The sequence below is a fragment of the Anser cygnoides genome, chromosome 1, assembly GCF_040182565.1.
Source record: "Anser cygnoides isolate HZ-2024a breed goose chromosome 1, Taihu_goose_T2T_genome, whole genome shotgun sequence".
In the NCBI taxonomy this organism is placed as follows: domain Eukaryota; kingdom Metazoa; phylum Chordata; class Aves; order Anseriformes; family Anatidae; genus Anser; species Anser cygnoides.
This window is the reverse complement of record NC_089873.1, coordinates 115726086-115748444: the sequence shown is the minus strand read 5'-3', so window position 1 is coordinate 115748444 and position 22359 is coordinate 115726086. Positions and strand designations below refer to the sequence as shown.

Sequence of the window (22359 nt, the reverse complement as noted above, 5' to 3'; positions counted from 1 at the left end):
TTTCAAGGTCAGCTTTCATTTAGAGGCCAGGCGCAGTTCTTTGTTGTTAGCACTGCTCTTGCATAGGCAGAGCCACTTCAAGACTTACCCTTCAGAGGCATTGTTTTGAAGTCACTCGGGCATTGCATGTGCACTGAACCAGTTGCAGGATGAAGGCTTTCATCATTACATTTGAATAAGCCAACTGCGCTGCTTTAATGATATCTAGGGCATGTGACATATATGAAATAGTTTCCTATTTCCATTTATTTACTCTTTTTTGGGGGGGTTGAACTATGCATTTGCTCTTTACTATGAGATAAAGATGTCAGGTGAAATAATTGATTGTGAAATGGCAATTCTTTCAATCAGATGTTCATGTATACTTTGTGATCTCTGAAAGTTAATGGTTCGTCAACTCTATTTGGTGTGATAATTCTGTGTGGGGTGCAGGGTAGTCCCAAATATGGCACTGAACTTGGCATGAAAGAGACATGTTTTCTAAAGCGAGACATATTTTTGTCATTTTTACCAAAATTTCCCCATTTGCAACAGTGGAGCAGTAATTTTTCCTTTTTTTATGAAGCACTTGAGGACCTGGAGGTGAATGTTTCATGCTACAAATATTGCCCTATGATGAAAGGAAGTGACAAAAATAGCCTGGGTAAAAATAGGGTTGACTGACCTTTCAAGAATGACAGCCTATATATTAAATATGATGATAAAGTACTGCACCCTGCATTTGAATTTATAATGTCTCAGAATTTGTTCACTACAAGACAGAAAGTTAAACCTTTGGGCTTAGCCATGAGGGCTCCATTCACATCATTAGTGCTAGTGAAGTCAGGAGAATGATTTACACAAAGAGGGCTGCAGGATTGCTCCTTACACATCTGTGATTTTTTCCCAGAAATAAATCTAGCCTGTAATTTCATAACATCATTTTGATGGATGCTTGATTATTCTTTTTTTCAAGTGGGACCACAGCAGTGGCTTTCCTTTGCTTCCAAGCATCCTTTGTATTTGTCTCAGCAAGAGGTGAAGATACCAGATTAGTGGTAGCACCCTGCCTGTGTTTGGATTACCCTAGACTATCCAAGTGTTCATTGCAAATAGGTGGAGGATGTTAGCTGAGCTAGCAATAAGATTCTCATGGGTGGAGGTGAGGACAACATCTGTCTTTCCTATCTTGTACTTGCCAAGGCTTTTTGTTGTTCCTGAACTCTCTCATGAATATAATATGTGGATTTTTGTCTGATCTAATGAATCCAAGACTTAGAGATTTAGAAGGAAAACATTTTCCAGATGTGTGCTGCAATTCCTGACTCAGGTGACTGCATTTTAAGTAGTAACCTTTTCCAGTATGTTCCACACACCATATTGAATGTCTTGAAAACCTCTTCTTTTGCAAGTGTTCAGAATAGAGATGTAAGAGCATCATGATTAATAAGCTATAGCAGGGCTAAAACATTAACCACAACCACTTGTCTTTTGTTTCACTGATTATTGCTTGGTGCAGTGAATCCAAGGCTCAAAGACTTGGCCTTAAAGCAGGGCTGCAAATTTAGGCTAGGAGCCCGTTAGCAGTTCAGCCACAGCTTGCTTTATTGTGCAGCGATGCCTGCTTCAGATGTGAGCAGAGTGGAGTTTCAGACTGGAAGACTGCCCATTGCTCTGTGAGGTTCTGGTGTCCAGCCTCTCATGTGCCGTGTTTTCCAACATGGAAATGACATTCCTGGCCTGTTTGAAATTAGCCTTTCACTCCAGATAAACTGCATCAGAAGAGCATCAGAAAGTGTAGTTCGGGGAAGAATAGAAAACCATCAAACAAGAGTGAAAGTCTGGAATGGATATACCAAGGTGCATACTATGTCCTTTCTTGGACACTTTCATCTGTTCTTTCTTTCAGTTGCAATTGTTTTACAATTAAATTGTACGCAATTTCAATAACGAATGCTATCAAGTTGCAAGGGATACAGTGTACAACAAAGCATGGAAACAACAGATCTAATTGCATGGTCTTAATCAGAACAGTCTTCCCTCAGAAAATACAGGTCCTCTCCAAATGTAAATGTTTATCAGGAACTTGATGGAAAATTTGTGGGAAAGTGGTGAAACTAATAATTTCAATAATGCTGAAATATTATTTTCTGATAAATAATTTGATAAACTTCCATTCCAATAAGTTCATTCAAGTGTACAACTATTATATGAATATAATCCATAAAAAGAATGTTGTATTTACAATTTTAGAATAGAATGTTTTAACACCTGCAAAACACACACCCCTGCTTTAGAATCCATCCTTCTAATAAATGTTTTGGTGAAAGTTTTCATATAACAGCTTCTTTATCTAATTTAAAATGAAAATAAGTCCCAGTATGTCAAAATTCCTCATTGAATGGAGAATTGATTTTTCTGACCAACTGTAGATATCCAACAAGCACTAGGAAACAGCCTGTGTCTGAATGAATTGTAGCTGTGTTTACACATGCATTATTATGAAATCAGATTAAAGATGAAATAGAAGTTGTTTACATTAATTAGGAGAAGTAGCATAAAATCAGTATCAAAAAAAGAGATTATATACATGCACAGCCATATGGCAAAGCTAATTAAAAATTTTTTATTGCAGTGTCTCTGCATGTGCCTCACAGTCAGGGGTAACAATTTCATTTTGAAGTGTGGGAGTGATGACTGTACAAGCAAGAAATGCCTTTTGCTATCTGAAGCACCTCTCAATGTACAAAATGGGTTGTTGCTATATTTGTGACTCCTTATGCATCCTTCTCTTCACATGTACTTCTTGCCCATGGTCCTACTGTTTTGTAGCCAATGTTCTTGATTGTACTAGTGTGCTATTGTCTGCTATAATTTTTACATTGCTGGGTAGTAAGTTCTTGATTTTAAACATTCTTGAAGCATTTTTTGACCACCAAGACACTTCATAGATTTTTTGATAGACAATGAGGATAAAGAAAATCTACTAAACCTTTTCTGTTACAGGGAATAAGCAATAAGCAATGGAAATATTCAAAGAAATTAAAAAAGAAAAAAAGAAAAGAAAAAAAAAGAGCTGAATATTCTTAGATATACATACATACACATGTGTATATAGATATACACACACTATACATACACACAGTGAGTGTACTACCTGAACTCGTGATTGAATTTTATTGCCATAGAAATAAATGAAAATGCTAATGTCTAAAGTAGAGGTTTGCTTGATGGCATGCAGGGAGAGTACAAAAATGTATTTCATGCACAAGCAAGCATGTTTCCTAATTAGAATTAACTTGAGAAAAAGCATCACCAGGTTAGAATGGCCTAAAAATTCTTTTTAAAATCCTACTGAAGTATTTTTTTCCACAACAACCCTAATAACAAACAAATTATGCTAGACAACTGCACACCTCATTATCTCCGTTAATGATTCCTTAATGTTGATCAAACTCAAGAAAAAAAAAAAAAGTCTTTGTCCTTAGTTCCTGACATTGCATATAAAGGACAATCAAGCTTGCATATACTTCTCATGATGGGAACTACTTCAATCACATTTCCTGTAACTTCGTGTTTCTGGGCCAAGTAATCTTGTATTTGATTAAGTAAACACCTTTGTCCTAATGACTTCATGCGTACTTTAAAGGCGTTGCTCTACCTATTGTTCTACAAATTTGTCAGTCTGTTAGTCTATTTTTTTTAACTTAGTGAAGTATAAGTCAAAACTAAATAAAGAAAGACATTTTGTTCTTTTATCATTTGTACAGAAAGTTCAGCTGAGAAGGTTTTTCATAGTACAGAGGATAAAAAATAGAAAACTCTTAATGAAGGAACAGATTTTCATGTTTTGCTTGTGACATCATGAAAGTAAGTATGTGGAGAAAGAAGGAAAATCCGCGTCCAATATTGACCTCATATAATATTAGAAGTGGTTTGACTTCACAGGCTTGCATGAAAGCCTTTCCCACCTGCCACTGCAAGCATTCTGTGTGGGTTTCTTCATATTACATTACCCCAGACACTGGTTACTAGAAATTAAAGATTTCATTTCTGAGGTGTCATGAGAATATGCTATTGTCATGAGAAATCCACAATGATGACCCATTCAATACTAAAATTATTCCCCCAAAGGTGCAGAACTTTGCAAGATGGAAAAGAGCCTTATTATACAACTATTTTATAATATTTATTAATGTTTACTTTGCTTTATCCCACTTACTGCTTGATGTTGCCAAACTGCTTCAGTAATAGCGTTAATATGGATGAGAAAAAAAGATTAACATGTAAATGAGTAATGAAGAGAATTTACTAGAAATAGAACTGACATCCATATGTAAAAATCCCTTGCCAAACATTGTCAGGATTAATGTCTTTGTCTATGTTTTTAAGTGGCCAGACCATGCAGCTATTCTTCATGATGGTTAATGCTAACAAATTGATATTACATTTGGTCGAAGAGATAGCATTTAGAATTACAGCAGAAAGCACATTTCTAAGTTCCTGTATTTAAGAAAGAAAGACCCATTCTGCCTTCTGTCAGCTATTCGGTACAGCTGTTAGAGCTTTCCTTTTACAGCTTATGTAGGGTTAAGACTTGAAGGCTTTAATCAGTAATGAGAAATCAAGGATGGACAAGATGAAACGATGCATACAAGAAGCAGCTGGAGGACATTTTCTGTGGTTTTTTTTTTTTTTTTTAATACAAAATTATGTCAGTTATCAGGCATTCTTGTGTAGCTGAGAAATGTTTCAAATTTCTTGATGCTATTTCTATGCTTTCCCACAGTACGTGTTTCACAAGAGGTTATATCAGGTTGCACTAGCCTCTCATTGTTCAGCATCACTGTGTCTTGCAAGATCAGTGGATTCAGAAATACCCAGGACAGAAATCCTCAATTTTTAAGATCACTAGGCCAAAAATTCAGCAGTTACCATTTCTCGACACACAGCTCCATCCCATGTATTGCAGACAACTTCTCCATGTGCGTAATGATATGCAAGGACCACATATATCATCACCTTGTAGTGCTTCCTGGTAAATTGAATTCAATGGGCCTGACTGCATTTGCAAGAGAGGACATGAGGTATGACTTTCTGCATCCCGCCTGACAGGAGAAGCAGCAAAACTGATGCTAAACATAGTTTCCACGTTTCCCACATACAACCTCAACCTTACTTAATGTATGAGAAGAGAGAAAAGATAGTTAAGGAGGAAGTAAGGCTAATTATAGTTTAGACCATACTCTCTAGTTATGCTGACTCCTCAAAATTATGCAAAATCTTACTTAGTTGATTAGTTCAGCTTGTGTAATGTGCGCAAGGGAGGGATGACACATGACCGAGTGTCCTTCAAGACAGGCCAGCAAAGATCAGTGAGGACTTGGAGTAAAACATCAGAGACCTTCACTATCATAAAGTACACAATAATAAGACTTCTGGACAAGGACAAACCCAATGGCACCAAAAGTTGGCAGAAACCCAGTTATTCCTACAGAGACTTTACAGAGCTCTCAGCATGCACTAACTGAAGGCTAACAGGATGGATTTCAGATGACTAAATCAGAACAAAACTCTAGCTAGCAAATTGCAATTTTATTGTCCGAGAATAACAAGTCATTTTTTCCTGAAATACAAGGTCTAAATCCTTCTCCTGGGTTCATTTATGTTTGCCTTGTTTTTGCTGTAGCCTTTCAGATATTTGCACAACCCTTATTAATTGGGTTCATATTTCTGGTGTTCCCTGTCCAGCCTCAGTAAGTTAAAATGTGTACTTTCCCTCTTTGTGCAACATAATGTGCATCCATAGTACAGACAATATTTACTGTCACTAGTGATACCAACAAATAGAAACACCATATTTTTTGGTTTGCATTCATGATCCTACTAAATATTCTTATATTACTTTATATTAGGTTGAGTCAAGTTTAATAGAAACAAGAATAAAATTGCTTTGCATCTCTTGTGTGTGGGAGGATAAGAAATACATTCATTATGTAGCATTTAATGCCTGTTTTGAAAACGTTTTTACAGAGTGAAAGATTTCTGCAGAGTGAAATAATATTCTTCCTGTTGTATTTGCAATCTTGTTCCTGCTTTCCCCCATATATTTCACACTTACATGTATTTACTGTGGCTAACTTTTCCAAAATTAGCAACTCATTACCTAATTTTTGGTTCATTTATTAGCTTTTCAGTGGGACAGAATAGAGGGAACTATGCAGTAATTAGTCTTAGGTGCAGGTAATGTTGTGATCACTTGGCCAGACTATATGTGTGTGTATATACAATATGATATGAGCGTATATATATATATATCTTCGTGAAAAACTCACACAGACTGTTTAGAAAGATTTTTTTTTCCATCCAACATAACATTTTGTTTTTCTAGCTTATGTGATGCGACCCCTGCTACTTTAACATTCAAGTGCATTAAGTCCTCCTGCTGTTGTTCATTACAGTGTAGCCAGGGGAGCAACCTTTAGGGCGCAAGGGACCAGCAGCCATCTCACCTCCCACCTCCTTGAAAAGCAGGAGCTTTCTGCAGGCTTTCCCAGGAATGTCTCATCAGAAATCTTAAGACCACCAGCAGTAGGAGTTTTTAGCATGTCTGGGCAGGCCAAAGACCTCCCTGTCAGGGAGGCAGGACAGATGCGGTGTTATCGTGGCACCTATCCTGCCTCACAGATGCCCTTTCACACTACCACCAGAGGCAACAATCTGGGAGCTGGGCACAGGCTATGGAAGGAATGTGCAGGGCAGGTGTAATAACCGGGGAGTTAAAACTAAAGGTGACAGGTGAGGACTCACAAACCAGGCAAATAAAAGGAATAATAAGTGTAAGCTGCCCTTAAAACAAAGAAATGTGACTGCTGATTTTAGGATACCATGTGGCTGCTGCCACTCATGCAAAGTCCTCTTCCAGCAGCTGGGGAGGGCCTGAGCATGTCAGCAGAAGGACACCCATTGCTCTACCTCTTCTCTCTCTGCCCTCTCCTCTTTGTCCTCCTCTGCTGATGGATCTGTGCTGTTTTATTGCTCTCATCCCAGCTGAGGTGTGGGCCTGCATGTGCAGTGCCCTGGTGAGTGTATGGCGGTGCACCTGGCTCCTACATGCCCCCAGCCTCTGCACCCATGGTGCAGAGAAGGGACCATGGCCAGCTGGTCCCTTCTACCATGACGGGGGGCTGGGGGCCATATGCTGGGGCCTTCAAGTTCTGCAAGCTACAAGGAAGTGTTTCTGTGAGAGGTGGAGATGCTGTCAGTGGGCATGGCGTCCTACAGGAGCTTGGGGCCTGTTGGTTAGTGGCAAAGCCTGGGACGATCTGCCTTTTGCTGCAGCTGAGGGAAAGAGCAGGATCCCTGGTTCAGGGGTGACAACCGGCTGTGTCTTGGCACCCTGTCCAGGAACAAATTGGCCCTGGTCCCAGAGGAAGGAAGAGAAGCTCCCTGTGAGTCAGCAAGGTCTAGCTCCTGGTCACGTCCTGACAGCTAGCACCTGTGACAGAGCTGTCCCTCCATGTCCACACCTGGAACACGAGGGGCCTGAGATACCTTCCTTCCCTGCCCTCTCCGTTCTCCTGTCACCATGGTATGCTTCCTTGGCTTTTGGCTGAGCATGTGTGTGCCTCTGTTCCACTGCTTGCAGGAGGTGTCTCACCAGGCACGGAATGTGTTGTCCCTCCCTGATGTGCATCTGGCATGGTGAGTCCTCACCTCTGCCAGCAGGAGAGACATGCCCAAAAAGCAGTAGACATTTAAGCAAACAACCAGCTACTTGTCTTCTCATAAGATGGATGATCACCTTTTTTCTTGGGGGATATTACAACATCTGCTCTGAAACACTGTCACGTTGACTTCTCTTCTCTGGTTTGCAGGAAGCGTTATCAGTGGTGAGTGAAGACCAGTCCTTGTTCGAGTGTGCCTACGGATCACCCCACCTTGGAAAGACAGAGATGACGGCCTCCTCCTCCAGTGAATATGGGCAGACGTCAAAGATGAGTCCGCGTGTTCCCCAACAAGACTGGTTATCACAGCCCCCAGCCAGAGTCACCATCAAGATGGAGTGTAATCCAAACCAGGTTAATGGGTCAAGGTAATAAGGCCAGTGTTACCACAGCTGATGTACTCTTTTCTTGTGATGGGCGCAGTTCACTTGTCTAAACTTACAAACTGAGCACCATTTTAAGTGCCCCAAGACACCAGGCCACCAGCTGCTGTCCCAGTAAACCTACAGGTCTCCTGTGTGTTGCAATTCACACCTGTCAACCCCTTTAAGATGGTGGTGCTACAGGCACAGCCTTCTTGAGAGCTTGTGCAATACCTTTCTTTGTTTCTTCTGACTGTGGATAATTTGCAGTATAAACTTGCATTGCAACCTGGGTGAAAGAGCATATATTAAAGTTTGGAAAATATATCTGTGGTGTGGTTTTGAGCTGTTATATTGATCCATCTAGGGCTGTGGAGTATGTGATTAATACTCAACTGAAGTTGTCAAATACAGTAATCAGGTCTGATGCTTTTGCTTTAAATATAACCAAATAGATAACCATAGGAAGTAAATTCTTGTAATGTCAGAGGGAGCAAACTATTGATTTTTACTTTTAAATTTGCCATAAGCATTGTGCTGAAGAACATAATCATGGAGTTGGATTTTAGAAGAGTTTACGATGAAGAAACCCCACCTGTATGGAGGAAAGCAAGGGAGTAGAGAGGAACAAGGAAATAAATTACTCGGCTCAACAGGCAATAGCCATAGCCACAGCATGTCAGTGTTTTCTCAGGACTTTTTTTTTGTGGATGTCTCTGTGAAGGACAATTGTATGGATTAGGCTTAAAGAGTAATGTGATGGCTTTTGTGGATATTGACCGGTGTCTCCCCAAAGCATAGGAACCCTCTGTATGATTTTTGCCATCTGAAAAATCACAATGATGCTTGCTTTTTTTTTTTTTTGATTTTTTTTTTTTTAATTCAAGGAAACTATCCAAGCAAGTGCTTTCCTGTTTAAAATGCCTGACTGTCAGAACAGTTTTCCTTCAGTGTTGCTGAAGGGCAGAGGTTCAGAAGGAGTCAGTTACTCACAATAGTTGGCGATGTGCCAGTGAAGACCATGCTTCACATCGTTCTGTCCCAAACACCTGCCTACTAATCTCATCTCCCAGCATCAGATGTTTAGATAAACCTCAGCCATGGGCACTGTGGTTATTGTTCACACTTGCTGTGCTAATGTGATGAGCACCACAAGCAGGACAAAGCTGGTTTGACAGCTTATCACACCTACATTTTTCATAAGAATGAAAATTGGATTTTCATAAGGATGGAAAAGGATTTTTAATAAGGATGGGAATTGTTCAGAAGTCAAATCAGACTTTCCAGTGAATAGGCAAAGATTTGAGATATGTAGAAATAAATGGTGAGCTGAAGTTACAAAAAATCAGGGAAAATCTTTTAAGCCTGCTTATTCAGAACCACTTTTAGTGATTTTGTTTGTTCTTTTTTGTGCTAATCAATTACATCAATATAATCATAAATGATGTACTGATCCAAAACTAGTTTCAACTCTTTCTCAAACTACCACTAAATATTTGTTCTGGCATTTTTGCAAGATTACTGGTCACAATTTTTCTTAGTGTAAATTCCACAAAGTGCATTAGGGTAGATAATTAGCGTTAATCATTAGGGGTAATAATTTTTAATATTATGCAGAACTAAAGCCAGTTAGACACAAACTCGTAGTTTCACATACTCACAGATCTTAAGGAAGGGTCTAGATCATACAGATTCCCTTGAAATTTTCGGTCAATCACATTTTATAAATAATCAGCAACAAATTCTGCATTTGTTGTGCTGGAACCCTGAAATACGTAACTAGTCTGAATATTGGAGGAACTAGCCTGAGTCACAAGTTTGTCGCTGTTGTGGTAGTTTAAGTAGAAAGCTGTAGGCAGCAGTGCTGTCTTTTATTAGCCTGGGGAGATACCCGAGCCCAGAGAGGCCCAAAAGTGTCGTTGTGTAGGGACGTGCTGTTGAACATGCAGATGGAAGAACTTTTCTGTTCAGAGCCTCTGCCTCCCTCCCAGGGGCCATGCCTTCGTTGGATAAAAATAGAAGTAACCAAGGCAGGGGGGAACCACAGTGCAGCCACCAGAGCAGAGCACCCCAGCAGCAGGGCTGGAGCCAGGCTCCCCATCCCTCACCTGAACTCTCAGCTCACGTGTTGCTGCCTGCCCAGCGGCATGGCTTTAGCAGGGGAAACAGTAGCTGCATGAAATATTTGTGCATGTGCTCTGCACCGTTACTAGTGAAAGCAATGTCTACCTTTGCAAGGCTGAATGTTGAGGGAATTGTCTTTAAATCATCCTTTTTATACCTGCTACCAGGTCCCATATGGAATAATCATGAAGCACGATTTTGAATCGTACTTTTCCAGCAGAATTGTTATTTGTTATAGTTACGGTGGCACCCAGAAATTGTCATGGCATCTGAAACCCAGTGAAACACTTTTGCACCATACCAACTGCCTTTGCAGCCTGTGACAAATGAAAAGAAGCAATTTTTTGTACTTTCTCTCTCTCTTTCTCCCTCTCTCTCAAAAAAGAAAAGTATTAGGGCTACATACTTCATCATTAGGACTTGCAGTTTAGTGCAAATCAGCTGATCAATGCATGAAGACTAAGTTCCTCATTTTTGTTCAGGCAGCATCACTCATTGCTGCTTCATGTGGCTGTCATTAGAAAGTGAACTACTCAGTGGTGACCATTGTTCCCCAACATGAACCAGCGTGTGAACTGGCATAAGGGTTCTATTGCCATAAGAGTCCATGCAAGCTACTGCTCTGAACTACAGAATGTTCTTGATCAGAACACTGGTTTTCTAAAGGGCACATTCTGGTTGAACATATAATGGCAAGAAATTTAATTATTTCTATGTTGAATTAAAAATAACCTGCAGCATTTGAAGCAGGTTTTCATTCATTAATCTTGGATTTGACAGCCTGACCTTTGACAGAGCAATGCAGAGTTGGTAACTGTAGAAAACCAGGAAAACTCATGCTTCACAAGACATCATGCTAAAAAAAGGCATTTATAGACTACCAAATATAAGAATAGATTAACAGAAGAAAAAAATAATTATGTGTATATTACTTGATTAACACACAAATAAAAATTAAATTACTCTATTTCATCAGAAATATATTATTTCATAAGGCCTAATACATAATGAAAAAAAAAGTTAATATTATGTTTTTAATATAGAAATAATTTTACCAAATAAAAGTTATAAATACATTTTGACAGTTTAAAAAGTCATATACATATGTGTATATAATGTGCATAATGCTATTACGCTTTGGGAATCGTAATGTTTCTTGGTATGTGATATTCCTGCCAGTTGTAGGAAAAAAAAAAAAAAAAAAGAAAGTGTATAACTCAAGCCTTGCATAAGATGAAAACATTTACCAGCAGTATATTATTCCTAAATAATTATACCAAATATTCTGATATAATATTGCTTAGGACTACCAACATTGAAAATGCTCAATGTTCAATGCAATATATAAATATTACAAATATATAAATATTACAAAATATATAAATCTTACAAATCTGAAAACCATTTGTTCCTTCTTCAAGTCCCTCTGGGCTTTTGCCATGTGTATGTTGGTCTTTCATTGGTTTCCTGGCAGATTATCTGCTGTTTGTCACATACATAATATTGGACACAGTTTATATGTGCAGATTAGCAGTGCCCTTCCACTTGCATTTACTTTTCTGAATAAGCCTTCCCCACCCTGCCCATTTGCAGTCCCTATATTGCTTTCCCTAAATTAAATTCTAATTTCTTAAAAAAAAATGTTTTATAAAAATATTAAAAATGAACACAGGTAGTGGCTAGAGAGCTTGGAGCATCTTCTCATTTTTAATAAAACTGTAGCTGCTCACTTTACACCCATTTTTAAAATCTGGGTTGTCCAAAAGGTGTCTAAAATACCATGGCCATATTGCAGAGCCCCAGAGGTGCTACCTCTAGGATCTGCAGAATACCCTCCCTAATTCTCTTTCTATTTAGGAGCTTGTCTGAACAATACCATGCACAGAAGGTGCAAACCAGGGTACCAGACCCCACAAAATGGCAACTAGAGAATAGTTACCTTCATGATTATTTTTTTTGCCACCCCCCTCTTACTCCTCTCTGTGTTGGGCTGCTTCCTGGCCATATATTCTGTCATCTGGAACAGGGTATAAAATTTTAGGAATGTGTTGGACCTCTTACACACCAACAATTTACACTTAACAATTTCTCACTCAAATGAGAAATGTACTCACCCTGATAGGACTCTCCCCAGATACACTTTGGCTGCAATTGCCCTACGTTAAATCTCAAACCATAATGGTCTAAAAACTGGTATCCCTATGAATTCTGAAGAAATAACTTCAGAAAGAAATTAAAGGGTTATTTTCAGTGTGCTGCAGAGGGATTAACTACACAGTTTTCTTTAACAATAACAGTATTTTTCAAACTAAACTCTGCTGCACAGCACCAGAAAGTATAGCCTAAGGGCCTACCTTAAATTAAATAAAGCAAAAAAAGTTGAAATTAAAGATGTCATTACCTTGCGTATACAATATAGATTGTCACACATAGTATTAAATTCAGTTCCTTCAAATCTGCTATGTTGGTTCAGCCATTATATTTCTTCCAGGCACATAAATCTAATGAGAACTTTTGTGCCACCATATAGTCAGTCTTTCACCTGAATGTAATAATATTGTTTCCTGCTATTTAGTGTTCTTTAGTCAGACCAAAAGATTCACCCTGATATAGTAAGGCACTATAATATAGATCTGGAGATTGCCTGTATCATGCTGTTACTAACTTTTCTGTTTATTTTTCTTTATATATTTTATCAAATTAAATATAAGCAATTCTATTGCAATGTCTGAATGCAACTCATGCATTTAGCATGAAATTCACCTCTGTGAAAATGCTCTAATGAGGCCTAGGGTAGAGCATTTAAGTCTGTGAATTATTCAGTGTGCTGTGATCACCCTCACCCATATATTCCCACTCATGGACATGGACATGCGTGGGAATATACAAAGGTAGCTTGGAAGATCTACATTTACTGGTAGGTAATCGTTCTTTTTAAGGGAGGCTGAGGTGGAACATACGGTCTTATTCAGGCCTCAGATAAATTTTACTTGCCAGGAGCAGTGTGATAATTTAACTGAAAATGCATTATGAATGTTAGCTGCAGTGAAAGCGCAGCAAAAGTTCTCTAACATCAGCTTAGCTGATACAGAAGTTTTAAAGAAATGCCAGAAATAATCAGTTGTCATTAAGATTTAATCATGTGAAAAATGCTTTTTTAAGTGCTACCAACTGTACCTTAAAAACCATTTGAAAATGAAATTATCATTTAGTATATCTTTTATGCTGGATCTTTTGGGAAATACCATTTTTCTTTGCATGTTTCTGTTCTATATTTTCATCAAAGAGCCTCTGTGCTGGCTGGATTGAGTGCATATGACATGCAGGAGGACTTTCAGAGTCCAGAGGAGCCTCTTGTTTTTTTGTTCCCCTCCTGTTCCCCTTGATGTAAGCTCTAATCAATGTAGCTATTTTATGCTTTACAAACAAGCAAATTAGAATGGGTTGCACTTGAGGTACCTTGTGTAGTCTAGCCACGTGCCAGCTAATTTGCCCAGGCACGAAACAGGTTGCATTTATCCATATGGAGCTCTGTACTGCCACCACGACAGGACCATCCTGCTCCCAGGATGCAGGCTGGCGTGCTTTAAGCTAGGTGAGGCACCTCTGTATTATGCTCCAGTCTGTGGGGTGATGCTGGTGGATCTAGTTAGAGCATTTCCACACCTTCTGCACATCCAACACATTGAGAAACTGGGCTGATCTGCAGCAGTTACTCTGACATCACTTGCTTTTCAAGGGCATGGCTTTTTCCATCACTGGAGCACAACCTAGCTGAGGCTTAGTATCATCCCTCCTACATCTGGTGGCATACCACCGGCATGCAGCCCTGGTATTGCTGGTAAACCTCAGCTCAGACTAAACAACAAGCGTGGTCTAAGACTCGTGGCAGTCAATGGGATTCTCTCCTCTGACTCCAACAGGGCTTGAGTCAGCCCCTACGTCAGTCCACAGCAAAGCTGGGAGATCTGTCTTAAGAGGATGATTTTCCTCTTGCACTTATTGGAGCTGCCTATATAAAGTAGCATTAATCTTGGATAACAATCTTTTTTTCCCACTGATTGGGTGGTTGGTGGAGTGGCTGCCCACCAGGCTGGAAAAACTACAAATTTAGGATCTCCTTCATGCAGGGCTTTATGTGTGATTACTTCCAAGAAGTACCTCTTCACTCTGAAAATCCACCAGTTTAACATTGGTGTGCGTGTGTGTGTGTTTGTGTGTGCAGGGTTTGGCTCTGTTCTGGAAACAAACGTTGCCAAGGAGAAAATTAAACCATCTCTCCAACTCACCACTACTGTAGCTACTTTTTAGCAGCTTTTTTGGTACTGGCAGGTGCTGGCTAAAAGCTTTCCACCCTGGGGTGATGTGCTCATTCTTAATTGGCATGGTTACATTTTGGATTAACCACTGATGCTTAAATTGTGTGCTCAAACTTAGGAGGTTAAGACAGAGATGAGGATAACCAAAATTTCAAAAGTGCTAAGCAACCAAATGCTCTCATCTGGGTAGTGAAATAAAAAATTAATCTTCAAACATTGACATCAGACCCCACAAGAGTTAAAAATCACCATCATTATTTCTGACTGTTCCTATCATTATACTGCTTTATTTCAAGTACAGTATTTGCTGCATTTAGAGCATTTAGAAATGGTGGTTGTGGTGCTCCCCCATGCTGGCATAGCACAGGCACTGACAGTAAGTAGGACATCTCTAAACCAGTGCATTTGGAAATAAGTCTCCTCCTCACCCCCTTCATTTGTAAGTGTTTTATTTTGATCAGGGTAGGATCGATGAGGGTGCTCAGTATTTGAAGCTTGGGAACAACATTTTAAAAACAAAACAGAATGTGAGTAAGAAGAAGAGAGGTGGCTAATCTTCTTTGGCTTTACATTTCGCACCCATCAGCCTCACAGCCCAATAATACTAATCACGAAAATCAGCAGACATTCCACAGACACAGGGGATTATGGTTTCTGTGCAAGATGTCACTTCTGTTTATGCCTGGTGTGCTTTACTTCGCTAACTTTCTATACGATCCCTGCCCACAAAAGAAGGCACATGCGGTTTGGGAAGGGCCTTGTCTCCCAGTATTTCATATTTTATGAAACCACAAATACAACAGTCTTACAAGCTCTTGAAATGAAATACAATTTGAGAAATGTAATCCATTACCATTATAATAGAATTTCTATAAAAATAATAAAAGAAAAACAAGAGAAAATAGGTCCTGAAAGTTATAGGCCAACTGGGAAGTCATTGTGGCTTTGGCCGAGCTATCACCATATCAGACTTCAGCATTCTCCCAGGCAGCAATCTAATTGTAAATTATGTATATACAGAACATCATTTCTTAGCTTTGACTTTTAGTGACCCCATTCCCTTCTTTCCCTTTCTTCACTCCAACCTCACACATAAGAAATATTGAAGTGTTTGCACTAATGGAGAAATGACAACGTGCAGTCAAACTTAAACCAGCTGTTTCCCCGCACTGTGAACACAAAGAGCCAGGCTGGTAATATTTATAGCTTGACTGGCCTCTAGTGAGCCAGACGCTGACTGCCTTAATTTGCCATGATGGCCTAAAGGCTTGAAGCAGCTGTGGATTGCAAGATAGCTGGGAAAGCTAAGCAAGAAATAAATAAATAGAAAAGATTGCTTCAATTAGCAAAAGTTGTTATTTGATTGAAAATGAACTGCTGTTGCATATAGAGCTCAATAAACAAGCATCTTTTGTTTTGCTTACAGAAAGCCAACGAAATGCATGTGTTGGCATGTGGCGTTTACTTTCTCCTTTTGTTGAAGGAAGTAACGAGGCACTCTACGTGTCACATTGTGACATCCTTTAGCGACCCCTGGCCTTGCCCTGTGCAAGACAAAGCTCCTACAGAGCCTGGGCAGCCCCCACCACAATGCTATCAACCCTCCTTTGGATGCTGCAGTGGGATGTTAGTGTGGGGCCGCCCCGAGTCCGGGTTTGTTGGGGCTATTGAAGACCAGTTTGGCTGCCCCTGCACAGCCCCACATGGAGCAGTTCACCTCTATGTTTGTGTTGCCCCATGAGGACTTCAGTTTTTATTTATTTCTTTTGTCTTCTCGGGCTCGCTTTTGACACTCACCTTCTAGCAAAGTTGAGCAGACTGTCACTGTGGCTTCATCTTCAGCTTTAGCCAACTTTAGGCAGCAGTGTTGATCCTGAGGGGCTTGCTTCCCTTCTACCCTGGCCTTTGCTCTGGGTGAGCATCGCCTATTACACAGCCACCCCAGGTGGGTGGGGGAGTGACTCAGGACATAGCTAGGCACTGAGTTACTTATCCACCCACCCTCCTACCCACCCATTTATTTACTTATTTGTGTATTTGCTGGGGAAGCAGCTCCCCAGCCAGGTTTGCTAAACATTTGCATGAGGGCTTGTGTGTGCACCCCAGGGATGTTTTGGCCTACGTGCATTTTTTGGCATTTTAATATCTCTGTTATGCCATAGTCCTCTGTAGGGAATTTTGGGCTGCTTTCACATGAAGATTTGGCAGAGAAAATAAAAAACTATGCTTTCCTTTCAGCAGGGTGGCTGTGGTGGTGCACACGTAGCAAGTTTAAGGGCAGGTGCCTGCAGACTGCCTGCTATGCTTGCAGGGTTTGGCAGTGTGTACATGGCCAGGCAGCTGCATCAAGATGCAGCAGTTGATTGGGCATGGTGGAAGCCAAAAGCAAGCACTGGGGCCTCTGATATTACCGCTGACAGCACTTTTCAGTCTCACTTTGCATCCATGGGGTTGGTGTCAGAGAAGCAGCCCCTGGAGCTCTGCAGAGCTGCTGGTGCAGCCACCCTCCTGCTTCAGCAGCTGAGGAGTGCAGGGTCCTCCTCACTCTTGGATTGTCCATAGTGATTGCTGCCAAAGGAGAATCCGAAGAGGAATCCAAAGAGGGGTCCTCTTTGTATGTTGCTGTGATGGCAGGTCTCAGCAGATGTGAATTCCCCTGCTTCACAAAGGGGAAGTGGGTGCGTAGAAGGGCAGGGAGGAGAGTCTAGGGCTGCAGATATGTAACTCTTTGATTTGATAGTGTGAACTAAAGTGTGACAGGTGGGCTTTAAGAAGCAATGATTTACTTCAAAATTAGAAGTCTCAGGGAAGTTTTGTTTTTCTTTTTGTGGGCCATTTTTTCAGTGATAACCCACTTTTGGGGAAAAACACCAATTTCACTACAACTTGAGCAGTTGCAGTGAGTGGAGGTGAGCCTGAGCTTGCTTTGCAATATGTTTAATACGAGCTGACATTCATGTAATACCATTTTGGCTGAGTATAAATTTACATATGTAGGCCTTAATTCTGCGAGGGAGCTGGCTCTGTACAGCTCTCCCTGTTGTACGTAAGGATGGGGTGGGGACACCTCAGCCCTGCTGGGGCCGTTCCCCTCTTTCTCAGGTTGTTGGCATTACAAAATGGGAGAGGAGAGGCAAGGAGAAGGATCTGTATCCTGCAGGACAGTGTCAGGGTTTGTCTGCCAGAGCCTCGCAGAAGAAAAGTTCATGGTAGTTCAGCATCTCCCCTGTCCTGACCAGCAACAGGCTGGTAGGAGGACCACCCATGGAAATCTCTTTGAAGGTATTCTGTTACATCTCTACTGTCCTGAGACCACTTTTCTGTAAGTAACTCTGTAAGGAAGTTATCCAAACTGTGGTTCTTAAATTAACTTAGAAAGACACTGTACAGATATTTAGAGAACACAAATTTTCTCTTTTATTTTCCTCTGAAATTCAGAAGTACTAAACTACAGGGATTTACATTATAGGAATGTCACCGTGATCAGGTAAAATTTTGCTGGTTCCTAATCTCTGTTTTTCTTACACCTTGCATTTTAACACAACACAGGTGTTCTATATCACATGGGGAAAATAGTAGCAAAGTGAAGAGGAAAAAAAGTGTTTCATACACTTATTTATGAACTCACATCTGCTTTCATCAGAGTCAATGGTTGGCAAAACTCCAGTCGGCTTCAGTGGGAGTGGGTGCTAAATTTAAACATCTTGATTCTAAGTAACACTGAATAAGGACAAGGCTTCCAGTTCCAAGGACCCATGGAGAAATACTTTCTTCATCAGACATTTATCACCCATCAGAGCTGAATCAGCTCAAGACTGGACAAAATGCTTTTGGGTAGCATGACTGTAGTCTTTCCACTTTTTATTTATTTATTTATTTGGGTAATTTCCAGGTGTAACTCAGTATATTTACAAAGGGTAAAAATAACTTGCAGCTGAGAAGAAAAATATCTCAGGTTTCATTTCAGACGTGGAGACAAGGATGAATCACTGCAGAGCTGCACCTTTTGCACAGGGCGCATGTTCTGAAAGCTGCTTTTCCACTGCCCCTGCTCCCCTGGTGGTTCAGAAATAAGGCAGGTTCACAGAATATTTAAAAAAAACACTTTTGAATACAATCATTCTCTTGTTGCTCTGGGCACTAAAAATACCATTTTCTGGTGTCTGCTTGCATTTTCACTTTTGCTTTCTATGTCATAGAAGTCAGTTCCAGCCATCTGACTTAAGCTTTGGCTCAGTGGTACACATAAGCACACACTCAATTTGAAGTACTCAAGTAGTCCTGTTAGCTCCTACGGAGCTGCTTACATGCTTGAATTAAGCATGATCTTAGAAGATTTGCTGAACTGAGGATTTGCTTGTCCACCCAGTACACTAACACGACAAAACTCTTGACTGTCTCCTTCTGGATTTTAATGAAAAGTTATGACCTATTTATGATCTTCTTTCCCACCCTCTCTCTGTTTATATTCAAATCAGAGAATCAGCTCAGCAGCCTTGTCAGGTTGCCAAAAGCTGTGTGCTACTAGTGGATCTTTCACATCATTTACTGTTCCATGTTTACAATAGTTTTTTTTAATGCATGATTGTCTGTGGAAGTGGTTTAGGCCAATACTGATGTTGTATTTCATGTCAGCATCAAGATTTTGATATTGCTGTATCCTGAGTTACTTTTCACGGAAAAACAAACTAAAGTAACTGGCAGTTAGGCCAAAGGATGCTGCTAGCTCTCTGTTTCCCCAAAACATACAAAAAAAAAAAGTCAGTGAATGAGCCAAATTGCCCTTTCTTTTGTCTTGGTAACATAACATAACCTTGGCAGTCAGGGTGGGCATCTGCACTGGTACAAATGAGGGCCATGGATCCAAATATACATGTTTAGTATGTAGACTCGCTTACGCATAGATGCCATTTCTATTTGTTAAAGGTAAACAGAAAAAGCCAACGTTTTATTCACAAGCAATCATCTCAAAAGCTCACTTTCAACATGTTTATGTCTGAAAGAAAAGTTATTTTGTTTTGCTTAGCTCCATTTAGACAGAAATAAGATGCCTCCCAGAACTATATTTATAGGTATGTACTGGGATAGAAAAATTAAACCTTAGAGAATAATGCCCAAGTATTCTGATTCTGTTGGAAAGGCTAAATTTACCACCACTCAATGACAGGCAAGACTACATGCTGACTGTATCTTCCCTTGTGGCTATTATTCACTTCTGTGGCTGCAAGTACTTATAGGACCCTTACACAAGCCAGATTTCATATGAACTGTGTTAAGCAGCACCCAAAATACTTTATACCTGAAAAAGGTATGTGCAGCCAACATATCCCAGGCAACATTCAGGATGCTGTTCCTTCTCCTAAAGAAGATGACAGTACCTCTGGAATGATTTCTGTGATATATTTTCTTTTTAAACTGAACACCATCAGTAGTTTTTTGTTTGTTTGTTTAATATGTATGTTAACATAACATGATAAAATACACAGTAACAAGGCACAGAGAAAACTGATATGCTTAAAATGTATTTGTAGTATTTAAGATATATATTAAATCTTTTCAGCTTTCAAAAAGTTAGTTATTTTTAAAAACACACATATGAAACAATAGCTGCATTAGTTCCTGACCCATGTGCTGAGCAGACAACACAAGTGAGTCACTTAGGCATTGGATAAAATATCTGCAACATCCTTTTGCTATATGTTGAGCAGACAGTTGGCCAAACTGTATATTATTTTTCTTCTTTTGTCTTCAAACAGTAGTTTAATACTTCTGGGAGAGTGCCTGTAGTCTGACCATCGGTGGCCTTACAGTGACATTACTGCCCAATGTTTGCATCAAGAGCTGGGGTTTCCAAGCTGGGGAGAGCAAGAGGCTCTTGGTAAAACCCATTCGGAGCCAGGGGATGACGGCAGATCCTGAAACACCCTTCCCAGAGTCTAAGTCCTTGGAGGGTCTCTCGGTCCTCTGGACTGCAAATTAGTTAGTTTTCTAGGAACCGAAATGAAGCATAACGACCTGACTTACTGCTGGTGTAGTAAGACCATAGTGCAATTTCAGCAGTTAAATGGCAGAACTGAAATAAATGTTGTTAGCAATGTAGTATCACCGAAGAAACCCAAACTCAAGTAACACCCTCCTTCCCTTACCAAACAGCCTCTTTGCATTTAAAGGTATTCCCTATGGCTCTGTCTTTCTTTTGATTTTTGTAACAATTTTTCTCTCTCTGATGAAACACATTGTAGACATTAAATTAAGGGACAAATATGTCTGCGTCTGCCAGGAAGAAAACTGTGATGCAATTAAAATGCCATTAGGGAACCCACTGTGGGATGTTAAACCTAAAGACTCTATTCAGAAAGTAAAGCCAAAATTAAAGAGGTGTCTGGTTGCAGATCCTCTGCAGATTTCCATTTCTTGACTATAGTACCATGGAGACTGCGTTAGTCAGGAGCTGAAAGGTTTTTCCAGTCATGCGTGTGGTATTTTGAATCTCGGATTTGGCAAATGTTACTTTTCTGTAGGCCATATGCAGAAATAGGTCTACATTGCATAACACAAAGTGCAACTGAGTGTGGTTCACATGAAACAATGGCAGTAGTGGAGGTGGAAAGCTGTCCAAGCCTAATGAGAACTATTTATATTTTTTTCCTCTGATACCTTACGAGCATCACTATGTTTTCCTGAATTGTCTGTGAGATGCTTGGAGAGAGAAACACAGCTACTTGCAGCCATCAAGCTCAGCAAGCTCATGAAAAAGCCTCCATTCTAGCCCAGTTTCCAGAAATAAGACATTAGCATTTATAGGTTTGGAGACAAGGAGACCAATACCCCCAAAAGAAATATGCTGTTCATAAAGGCTAGTAATTTTTTTCTGAAGCAACTGAAGGATTCAGCAGAGTCATTGGGTAGTAGTCATTGGGTGGAGTTTACCAATGACAGCCACTCCTGATGCTCCAGTCTCATTTTTTTCCATCTTGTTCAGCATGATTCTTTGCTGAGGATATTAGTAGGGACTGAAATAATAATCAAAGCACACCTCTCTTCTTTGTCTAGGAACTCACCTGATGACTGCAGCGTGGCAAAAGGAGGGAAAATGGTTAGCGGCTCAGACAATGTTGGGATGAACTATGGAAGCTACATGGAAGAGAAGCACATTCCACCCCCAAATATGACTACCAATGAACGAAGAGTTATTGTGCCAGCAGGTTAGAACCTCTACACAAAAATTTCATGCAAATGAATGCATTTTCCCTCAAAAAATCTACTAACTTCATTTAAGTAGATCTGAAGACAAGTGGCAATGTGATCAGGAAGAGCAGTAATTTCCCAGAGCTATTAAGAGAATGAGCTGAAAAATATCACAATGAAGCCATCTCGTCAACCTGTTCTTCCTGTTTCGGAGGCAGAACTGGCTAGTGACAGGCACTCAGATCCTATCGGACTTATCTCACTTCTTTTTGGAGTATTTCACCCTCACCTGAAGTGAGCAAAATAAACAGCAACTTCCATTTCCTAACCCCATGGACTGGCTGGTGTGGAGTGTGTGGGAAGAAGTTGATCAGAGGGCTGGAGCACCTCTCCTGTGAAGATAGATTGAGAGAGTTGGGATTGTTCAGCCTGGAGAAGAGAAGGCTCCCGGAGGACCTTATAATGGCCTTCCAGTACCTGAAGGGGGCCTACAGGAAAGCTGGGGCAGGACTCTTTGTCAGGGGATGTAGTGATAGGACAAGGGATAATGGCTTTAAACTAAAAAATGGTAGATTTAGATTAGATATAAGGAAGAAATTCTTCACTGTGGGGGTGATGAGGCACTGGAAGAGGTTGTCCAGAGAAGATGTGCATGCCCCA

General features: G+C 40.2%; 1 protein-coding gene across 4 annotated transcripts in view; it reads left to right on the top strand.

Annotated features, from left to right (window-relative positions):
* ERG (ETS transcription factor ERG) overlaps window positions 1–22359 on the top strand; it is a 147302-nt gene that overhangs the window by 104227 nt on the left and 20716 nt on the right. For all 4 annotated transcript variants that reach the window (XM_048071472.2, XM_066978885.1, XM_066978869.1 and 1 more), the window contains 2 exons: window positions 7857–8074; window positions 21565–21716. In XM_048071472.2, coding sequence (XP_047927429.1) covers window positions 7857–8074; window positions 21565–21716 — 370 coding nt within the window. The remainder of the gene's footprint in view (window positions 1–7856; window positions 8075–21564; window positions 21717–22359) is intronic.